We start from the raw sequence: 12,187 nt of genomic DNA, 5'->3' as shown, positions 1-12,187 counted from the left end.
TATATATAAATTTATATCTTATATATATATATATATATATATTATATATATATATATATTTATATATATATATATTATATAAATATATATATTCTATATATATATTATATATAACTATATATAAATATTATATATATATCTATATATATAAATATCTATACTATTACTATCAATTCTTATATAATTTATATATAATATATCTTCTCTATCTATATTATATATATTATATATTATATTTATCTTATTATTTATTATTATATATATATATATATATATATAAATATTATATATTTGATTATTATATATAGTATATATATTATATTATATATCTATTATATAATATATTTTATATTATTATATATTATATTTATCTATATAAATATATTATATATATATTATATAATTATATATATATATATAATATAATATTATTATAAATAAATATTCTATATATTATATCTTTATATATTATATATATATTATAATATATTATTATATATCTAATATATATATATCTATATAATATTATATTTTATAATTATATATTAATTATATATATTTAAAATATTTATTATTCTAATATAAATATATTATATTCTATATTAATATATATATATATATAAATATATATATTATATTATATGAATATATATATAATCTATTATTAATATAATATATATTTATATATTATATAAAATATATATATATATAATATATATATAATATAAAAATATATATATATATAATTTATATATATTATATATATAATTTTATATATATATAATATATATTTTTATATATTATTATATATATAAATATCTATATATATAATAATATTATATATAAAATATACTCTATATAATATATATAAATATTTCTATCTATATATATATATTTTATTTATTTATTTATTATTTATATATAATATTATATCTTATATATATAATATATATATATATTTATATATAATATTAAAATTATTTATTATAATATATAATATTATATCATATATATTAATATATTTTATTATATTATATTTATATTATATTTTTTATATATTATAATATAAATATATTATATATATTATATATATATATATATATTATATATATATATTATATATATTAATATAATATATAATTATTTTATTATATATTATATTATATTATCTATATATATTATATATATATAGATTATATAATATATTTATATATAAAATATATATATATTATAATTATTTATATATTTAATATATATATATCTTATAATATAATATATATTATATAATATAATATATTTATATTATATATATAATTAATATATTATATATATGTAAAATATATATTATTATAATATTATATATATTATATTATAAATATAATATATATAAATTATATTATATATATATATAATATATATCTATATATATTATTATAATATATTAATATATTAATTATATATATATATTTATAATATATATATAATATAATTTATATTAATATATATAATATAATATATCTAATATATATTAATATTATTTTTATTATATATTAATATTTATATTATCTTTATATATTTATAATATATATATGTATATATATAATATTATATAATATATATTTATATAAATATATATTATATAAAATATATATATATTATAATATAATTAATATTATATATATAATTATATATATATCTATCTATTATATAAATTATATATATATATATATAATTATAAATATTATTATAATATTAACTATTATATTAATATATATTTTTTATATTTAATTATATTATATTATTAATCATATTATATATATATATTATAATTTTATTATATATTATTATTATATATATATATTTTATCTATATTTATATATATTATTATATTATATATTATATATATTATACTATATATTTTTTTTATTTTATATTATATATATTTTATATTTCTTTTATAATAATATATATATATAATATAATATTATATATATAATATATCTTTATAATATATTTATATATATAATATATATATATTTATATATTATATCAATTTATAAATATAATCATATAATAATATATATATTTATTTATATATATATATAATATTATATATCTATATATATATATAATTATATATTATTATATAAGTATATAATATATATTTCTATTATATATAATATATATATATTATATAATATATTAAATTTTTTATATATATATATAATATAAAAATTTTATATATATTATAATATTATTATTATTTATATTAATTTATTATAATATATTTTATAAATATTTTAAAATTTATATAATTATATTATATATATAATATAATTTTTTTTAAAAATTTATTTTTTTAAAAATATTATTTATTTTATTTCTATATTTATTTTATATTTTTATATATTTTTATATATATTTTATAATATAAAATATATATTATTTATATATTTAAAAAATATAATATATATATATATATATATATTATAAATACTTTTAAAATAATATTTATATTATATATATAATATATATATATATATAGTATTATATATATATATATATATATATACACATTGTGTGTGTGTGTGTGTGTTTGTGTGCATGTGAATGTGCATGTGCATGTATGTGTTTAAATTCAGGCAACTAAAGTATTCCTCATCACAGCATCACGATGGCAGAGAAGGGAGAGAGAGGCCACCCTTCCATCTTCGTGGGAGAGGTAGAGGAGGCAGTCCACACCACAACCAGTATCGTGGCCACCACCAAAACAACCAGCCCTACAATTCTTACCCAGGAAATAGTTACCATGGTAAAAATAACCAATATATTTTCTGCCAGTACCATTTTCCATTGGTAATAGAAATAAAATTCATTCCGTTTGAAAGTCAAACAATAATAACTTGATGCATTTCATATTCTGTTGCAGGTGGTCAAAATCACTACAATAACTATGGAAGCCCAATGGGTCGAGGCAGCGGGCCTGGCGGGCAGCGATCGTTACCACCCAGGTTCCAAAGGGGCGGAGGTGCCCCCAGACACCAGTATCCAAGCCCCAATCATTACCACCATCCAAATACCCCTCCACACCTTAATCAAAGGAGTCACCAGTATGAGGGTCAGCCCTTAATGCATATGGGCTCAAAATCAAACCCAGAGAATCTGTCTTCACAGGTATATCATAATTGTTCTCAAAGAGAGTTCTGATAGTGAGTTCATGATGGACTAGATTTAAGTTCAGATTGTCTAGAATAGTAACAGTGGTAGTAATCAAGTAATGAAGTATGATGTTACTTAACTCTTTGATAACAAAGTTGTATATTATAATTATTATTAACCCACTAATGCTGGGGCAACTTTGGTTCTGCCTGGGTTATTTTGAAATGTGTAGGCCTAACACCTTGGCCTATTTACCTACTACATGCATGATTACCCAGTGTGCCTTCCATACAAAAAGCCATGACGGGATATTGTGCGCCCAACAGCAAGTGCGGCCACCATGTGACGTGATGTTGATGCTTTCATGTAAAATATTTTAAAGAAATGATAAGAAAGAATTCAGCAAGAGCTTATGGTTAACTGATGAAATAAGTTGAAAGAGCAGATTATTTTATTGATAAGAAGAGAAATGGTGTAAATACCTTAAGAAGTATAATAACCTATACAAATGGTAAAACAAATTGAGAAATTTAATTTTTAATTTTTATCATGCTGCATGTTCTTGCCTCCACCATTACTATATGTTATTGTGAAAATATGTAAGTAAGGATATATTAAGGTTTCTGATATACAACATACCCTAAAATTGCTTTGAGTAAGTATTTCATGCATTCGGAACGATTTAGTGGGAACACAAAAATTGTCTAGGATGAAAAATTACTACTGAGTAAACCAAGTATTATTTTCTTCTTCTTTTTATTTCATGGATATGTTGAGTGTCAAATATATTTTGTCCACACTCCCTTCAATTGTTACATAAAATTTGTTGTAATTGTGAGGTAACATGACCTAAGATATATTTTAGGTCACAAATAACTAAACCCAACATAAATTCCATATTATTCACATATTAAAAGCTGTGACAAACATATTCCTAGGAATAATATGAAGTCCAATTAGTCTATTCTTTAGCAATTTTCTATGTGGAATTAGCAATTCCTTAACACTTCACCCATGTTGTGGCAAAAGGCTTCCAGATGTATATTATAGATAAATGTGTTTATCATATTTAGGGAAATATTCTTTGTGAATCAGTGAGAGTTTATAAATTCTTGAAGTAACATTAGTGACTTAACCCACTTGGACGGGTGGACAGTACTGTACGCTATTCCAAAGGCCCAGTGGCCGGGCGGCACAGTATTGTGCAGTATTCAAATTGATTAGCTAATATTCAAAAGCCCGGCATTTTGAACATTCAAGGTAAATTCCGTGTGGAGGGATAATATGCCAGGTTGTCTGGCTCAAGTTGTCTCAGGTAGGTATCTTTTGAAAAAGGGCAGCACTATGGACGGTTGGTAATGTCTACATGCCTTGGCACAGATTCTCCTCCTGTGAGAGGGTGATGGTTCCAGGTTTTGCAGTATATTACGCTAGCTGAGCACATATAGTTGTTACACCTAAATCAGGTTCATGTTTAGTTGTGTTTACTTCTTTCTTGAAGTTGACAGTCCTAGTTGATTTTGGGATTTATTGTTGGCTACGCTTGTTTGATTTCAATTGGCAATTTCAATCAAAAGACTTGTTTTTAGTCAGGGATTTAACCCATTCACTATGGATGACTTTTCGTGGTTTTTGCATCAGACACCAGCAACGAGATATTTGGTCAAGGCCGGGGGGGGGGTCAGGGTGAGCGAGAGAAGCCAGAGCAGTAGCTTGTGCGCCTTAGAATACTTGCATTAGGTATGGTTCGATAACACCCCCCCAAAAAACCCCAAAAAAAAACCCCCCCCCCCCCCCCCCCCAAAAAAAACCACCCCCCCCCCCCCACCCCCCCCCCCCCCACCCCCCAAACCAAAAAAAAAAACCCCCCCCCCACCCCCACCGGCATTGTGGCCATTCAGAGCCGGAATCGCCCTGGCATGAATGGGTTAAATCACAACTTTACCATAAATAGAAAATAAGACAGGAAGGACTGACTGAAGCTATAGGATAGGAGATTGACAGCAGCTGCTCTTCCATTCATGAATCTCATTTCAGTGTTTTGTTTTTCTGTAAAATTCCCTGGGTTATATGCCCATTGTTTATGTCCATGTGATAATTCAAATCTTGCAGATTCGCTGTGCCATCTACATTATAATAACATATCTCTCTGCAAAAAGGAAAAGTTTTTGAATTGATAGTTTTGATTGACAAATTTTAGGTCATGATTTGTAGTGAGTGACAAGATGAACTCTTGATCCAAACACCTTACTCTTCAAGCAACGAAATATTAATAGATGCAATCAAAAGTGACAACCCGCTTGATGGTCCTGGAAAGGGATAATGTCGTGATTGAAAATGAGGCACTTTTATTGTCGGGGAACAACAGTCCACAACAAACGCATATACTAGGTGGGTGCATCACTGCAATGAAAAGACATTTAGTTTTGTGGTATGTGATATGAATTTTGGCAGTGTGGCAGAAATATAATCAACATATAATAGACATTCCATTATAAATGCATGTAACCATACTTGATACCAAGCGCCTAGTCTTTCCAGATATTGGGTCACGGCATCTGACGCTAAAACCACGAAGTGTGTCAGCACGTCATCCGGCACGAATGGCTTAACCCTATGGCGACGGTGCGTCACACTCGTGTGACAGAGCTAAATTCCCAATGCCGGGGCGTCATGCCAGTGTGACGTTTCCAATGCAATATTGCAATGGCCTGGCATAGGGGTTTTCGCGTAGCGTGTGCTCCGTCGGGAAAGGGTTAATGAAGGGAAGTAGTAATCTCTAGAAACTAGATATTGATGCTGTCCACATTCTTCACCTGCCAGAAAACAACCAAATAGCTCATTTAGATCTGTTCTGCAATTAATTTTACTGGAAATTTCCAGTCTGTTTTCTTATTCCAGTCTTCACTGTAGTGAAGAATATAAAATTATTTTAATTTTCATATTTTACTTGCAATGCTGTCCATAGGTTGTCTCAAGTGGCACTGTAGGATCAGGTGGGCTGGCCTCACCTCCCCTAGTTACATACGTTGGAATGAACCGCAGTAGGAATGCATTTTCTCCCAGGATGGTCCCCAATGCCAAGCGAGCTGTGATGGCTGCTTCCCCATATTCTACCACCTAGGTAAGGACATGGTAATAGTTATGGACTTAATGGTGGAGTTTAGAAGCCGATTTTTCTGAATGCATTTCATATTGTTCTTCTTTTTTTTTCTTTCTCTCTCTTTCTTTTTTCTTCTTTTCTTCCCTCTTCTCTCTTCATTCTCCTCTTCCCTCCTTTTCTTTCTTTTTTCTATCTTTCCCCCCTTCTTTCTCTCTTTTTTCTTTTTCTCTTTCTTTCCCCCCCTTTTCTCCTCTTTTTTCTCTCTTCTTTTCTCTCCTCTCTTTTTTCTTTTCTTTTTTCTTCTTCCCCCCCTCTTTTTTTTTTTTCTTTCTCTTTTTCTTCTCTCCCCCCTTTTCTCTCTCTTTCTCCCCCCTTTTCTCTCTCTCTCTCTCTTTCTTCTCTCTCTCTCTCGTTCTCTCTCTTTTTTCTCTCTTTCTCTCTTTCTTCTTCCCCTCTCTCTCTCTCTCTCTTACCCCTCGATCTCTTCTCTTCTCTCTTCTCTCCTTCCTCTTTCTTTTTCTCTCTTTGTTCTTTTCCCATCTCTCTCTCTCTTCTTTCTCTCTCTCTCTTTCTCTCTCTCTCTCTTTTTCTTTCTTTCTTTCTTTCTTTTTCTTTCCTCTTCCTCTTCCTCTCTCCTCTTCCTCTCTCCTTTCCCCTTCCTTCTCTTTCTCTCTCTCCTTTTCTCTTCTCTCGCTCTCTCTCTTTCTTCTTCTCTCTCTCTCTTTTCTCTCTCTCTCTCTTTTGAAAAGTAGTTGAATAAACTGGTAACTGGGAACTGAACAAGCAGGGGAGGTGCTGGCCTGTCACATTCATTACCCATAGTCAGATATCAAACTGACCTTATTCTCTCTTTCTGGCCTGATAGTAAATAGCCCTTGATCTCTTGAAAATGACCTCAGGCAACTATTTTCTTGCCCTTGCTTTTAAACATGTTGCAAAAACTTGAATCATATACTACCAGTCACTGGCAGATTTTAAAATTCATGGTCGAATTTTATTGGAAATGTACATCAAAGAAACCAACTGCTACTTTTTCTTTTTCAGTGGTATTTTGACAAAATAAAAGATATTTCCAAGGTTAGCCCAGCAGAAGAAAATACTAAGAGTTGAGTAAACAGGTGAATTTTTAATGATGCCATTGTCATCATTTTATTATACCTCTTTAGTATGGTATAATAAAAAGTGAAACTTAAGGGAAGAATCAGCTTATTTTGTGTTTTTTCTTCCTATGTAATTTCAGGCTATGTTGTGACTGGTCCCTGGATGTGGAAGATGATGTGAGAAATGCACCAAGACAACCAGTACTGTCATCTGCTCGATAAAGGAGTTACATTGATGTGTAATAGCTTCAGAAGCCATAATATTCTAAATTTATATTATTGATTAAAACATTCCAATTCATAGAGTATTTAAAAAGTTATAGTTCAACATGACAAAGGTGTTTTTACTCCACCATATGTGCATGTTACTTTCTATTTAAAAAATTAAAGCAGGCAATTGACTGTGAGGAAATTATATACATGGAAACTGATTCATTGTGAGAATGTTCCTTTTATTTACAATAACAGTTAATCAACATTTGAAGGTTACTCCATTTTTTTGAAATTGTATAAACTCCTGTAAGACCAGTCAATGGCTCCTGATGTATAATTATTTGTTTAATGGTTGTACTTTATTTTATTTTAGCAGGTAAATATTCCTACCTGAAAAAGAAATACTTAGTTCCTTCTTTTCCCATAAAGCTGTGCTTTATTATTTTTATCAGGAAGTTGTACTTTGTTATTTTGTAAAGCATTTTATATTACTTTCTTTTAATATGTATTCAGTTACCATTAGTACCTGTTCACTTTAATTTTACCATGTAAAATTGTATGGTATGTAAAAACAATTATGAAAGTGCCTTAATGGTACCCGTCCTACCAGTTTTCATTCCACTAATGTTATTTAATGTTGTATCTAGATTCATTAACACAGAGCAGAGGACTTTGTTCAGTTGTCTAGTCGCGTAACACAAGAAAGCCTTTTGGTTTATTTTTGTAAACATTTTGTAATTATTGTCATGTTCCATTAAGAATATGAGTAAATCTTTAAACAAATCTGTGTTGTGTAGTGTTAACCTTCAAAAACTGATGACAGGGATAAGGTTATAACCAGTTAAATTCTAGGAATTTATTACAGTCTATTCAAAAAACAATAAAATAATTAAAACCAAAGCATAACTTCTTAAGGTACATAATTTCAACAAACTTATTTGGTAAAACATTCTATTGGGGATAAAGTATACCAAAGTTTTTCCTTTTTTTCCATGATGGTTTATCCATAAAAGAGAATAACAAATTTTTATTATTATTTTTGATTTGGGGTTATTTAATTTATTGAGGTACATTTATATTAATTACAGAAAAGGTTAATCCCCCTTCAAAAACCCTTCAAGAAGTTTTATTTTTCTGGATCCCTTTTCATTGCTTGTCCAAGGGGTCTCAAGGATAAGGGGCATGTCATTAAAGTAGCTGCAATTCATGATCCTGCGAAAGCCTTCAATGCCAATGGTACCTTTCCCTATGTTCTCATGGCGATCTTTGTGGTCACCAACTTTTCCTTTAAAAAGAAAAAGAAAAGAATATATTAATAAAGATGGGTGTGATATTGTACAAATGTTGAATTTCCTATTTAACCTTTCCCACCGGGCATTCGGCTTTGCACGGTCAATACTGGGTTTTCGAACCTCATCGCCTTGTGATTCTTGGTGCAAGGGTCGGCTGGGCTGCCCGCTCGCTCACCGCGCGGCCTTGGCCAGTTTATTTCTTTGGGGGGCTGCCGCGAAAACACGACGTGTCAGCAGTATCGGTGAGTGGGTTAAAAGGAAACCTGAGTATGCCTACGTCTTAAATAATTTTCTAATAAAAACAATTTCTCTCTTTATAAATTTTCTTTCTTATTTATTATTCTTTTAATTTCACTTATTTCTTTTATGTTTAAAAATTTTTAATGTAAATTTTTTTTCTAAATCATACCTAATTCAATTCTAACTACTGAAAATTACTATCTCACTCTTGTGGGTATATATAAAAGTCGTATTTCTTTCATACGTATTTATTTACAATGTTACTATAGATCCTTTTGTAAAGAGACACGAAAATCATCTACAGAATGGAGAAAAAACAAAACAAAAAAAAGTACATATGAAAAAAACCCCAAAAATTTTTTTTTTAAAAAAAAATGCTTATGATCACAAGAAAAAACTTACATAAAGTGTTTCTAGCCCAACCCCAGTATTCCTTTTAATAAAAGAGATTAATCCCTTAATAGTCAAAATTGATTTGAGCGAAGGCAGAAAAAAAATGCATTCATTTCCCAAAATTATGATTAGGATAAAGTACAGCTTTTTTATGTGTACAACTTAAAATACATATTAAATTTTGCCATTACGCCATTTTTGTATTTAGTGGTTTTTCTTAAAAAAATGGGGAAATTAAGTAGAAATGAAAGAAAAGAAATGGCATCCCTTACTGGGGAAATGGAATATTTTTACATTTTTTTTTTTACCCGGAGCTACTTTTTGGGCCCCTGAAGAGAGTGTTTATTCTATTCAGAAATACATTTCTAGGTGGTTGTGGACACTTCCATTTTACTTAGTTTATAAAAACGGGGAAATATTATATAAATATATATAATTTTATTTATATTATAATATTATTAATTATATTTATATAATATATAATATTAATAATATATATATATAATATTAGTATATTATATTTATTATATTTATATAAAATAATAATTAATTTATATATTTAGTAGTTTATATATATTTATTACTAATTTTATATTATTATATATTATAAATATATAATTATATAATAGTATTATTATATTATTATATATATATTAAGTATAAATAATATAAATATATATATTTATAGTATAAAATATTTATAAAGTATATATTATTATTATATATTATTAAATAATAATATTAGTTATATTAATAAAAATATTTAAATTTATATATATTTATATATATTATAAAATTTATTTATAAAAATTAAAATATATATATAAAATATACATTAATATATAAATATAATACAAATATTTTTCCATATATTTAATATATAATAAATTTTATAAATTTATGATTAATAGTATAAATAAAAATATATATAATATTAATATATAAATAATAAAAAAATAAAATAAATTTTAAAATAAATATATTAATATATTTATTGTAATTTTATTATTTGCTATTATTAAATAATACTATATATTATAAAAATTATATTTTATATATTAAAATTATAGAATAATTAATTTAAAAGTATTAGATATAACTATTATTTAATATTGGTTATATAATTAAAATTATAATATTAATAGTATATATAAAAATAATTAATTATTAAAATATAAATTATATATTTTTAATTATTAATTATAAATAAAAAATAATATTAATTTAATAATATTTATATATTTAATATATATTAATAATTATTATTATATTAAATAAAAAAATTATAATAAATATAAAGTTATATAATATAAATATATTTTTTAAAATTATAATTATCAAATATATAAATTATAATTTAATTATGGATATATATTATATATAAGTATATAATATAATGTTTATTATATAAAATTATTAATAATATTATTATATATTTAATAATATATTTATATATATATAATATATGATTATTAATAATAAATTAGATATATAATAAAAATATAAATATTAATATTATATATATTAAGTAATTATAATAATTAATATATATATAATATTATGTATAATATATAAGTAGTATATATAATATTTATTTTTATATTTATTTAATATATATAAATATAATATATTTCTTGTTAATATATAAAAAATATAATATTATTTTATTTTTTGTTATTAATAATATATAATTATAATATATGAATTTATATTTTAATATTATATTAAATATATAATATAATAATTTTATATTATTAATATTGATTAAATAATAATATATTCTTAAATTTCATATTTAATATTATATATAAAATATATTTTATATAAAATTTAATATTTGATTAATATTATAATATATCTAAAATAAAAATTATTATTATTATTATATAGTATTATTAAAAATAATATTTTTTAAATATATATTTTTTATATATATATTAATAAATATATAAAATTATTTATTAATATAAATATATATTATTTAAATTTGATATATATATATATATTTTATATAATATATCTATTGTCAGTATTATATATTATTTTATTATATAATATATTATATTAATTATAATTATTATTATATTAATTATTAATATTATAAATTATATATATTATTTAAATTTTATTATATTATATTATTTTATTATTTAATATAGTATTATTATATAATTATTTATAATATATTATTAAATAATATAAAAAAATTTTAAAATATAATTTAATATAATATTTATATAAAATATATATATATAATTTTTATTATTTATTAAATATAAATATATAATATATATTTATTTATAATAATATATTATTTATAATATTATTAATAAATTTTATTAATATATATTTTATATATTAATATATATATATTAAATTAATTATAAATAATTATATTTATTATTATTAAATATATATATATTATTATATATTTTAATTTAAATTAATATATATATAATTAAATTTATAATTAATATTATAATAATGATATATATAAGTTATAATTTATATTATATATATAATTATTATATAATTTTTTAATAGTATATATTATTATGTAAATAAAATTAATAATATTAATATATTATATAATATATTATAAAGTATATTATTATAATATATAAATTTTATATAATATAAATTTTATAATAATAATAATATTTATAAAAATAATATATATAATTATT

At 23.2% G+C, this 12,187-nt stretch overlaps 2 protein-coding genes across 2 annotated transcripts in view; one reads left to right on the top strand and one right to left on the bottom strand.

The window, feature by feature from the left end:
• The window catches only part of LOC122265515 (uncharacterized), a 192,947-nt gene that overhangs the window by 54,045 nt on the left and 126,715 nt on the right, over nt 1-12,187 (top strand). Inside the window, 2 exon segments of the mRNA XM_086552031.1 lie at nt 2,668-2,812; nt 2,930-3,174. Of these exon segments, the coding sequence (XP_086408157.1) occupies nt 2,668-2,812; nt 2,930-3,174 (390 nt within the window).
• Nucleotides 8,375-12,187, bottom strand: part of LOC122265566 (uncharacterized) — a 24,435-nt gene continuing 20,622 nt past the window's right edge. Inside the window, exons 8-10 of the mRNA XM_086551833.1 lie at nt 9,809-9,829; nt 8,729-8,860; nt 8,375-8,388 (exon numbers count right to left, since the gene is read on the bottom strand). Coding sequence (XP_086407959.1) covers nt 8,375-8,388; nt 8,729-8,860; nt 9,809-9,829 — 167 coding nt within the window. The remainder of the gene's footprint in view (nt 8,389-8,728; nt 8,861-9,808; nt 9,830-12,187) is intronic.

Source organism: Penaeus japonicus, unplaced genomic scaffold (assembly GCF_977035675.1).
Source record: "Penaeus japonicus unplaced genomic scaffold, GWHDUDI00000001_assembly GWHDUDI00000026, whole genome shotgun sequence".
Taxonomy (NCBI): domain Eukaryota; kingdom Metazoa; phylum Arthropoda; class Malacostraca; order Decapoda; family Penaeidae; genus Penaeus; species Penaeus japonicus.
This window is presented reverse-complemented; position numbering and strand designations above follow the sequence as displayed.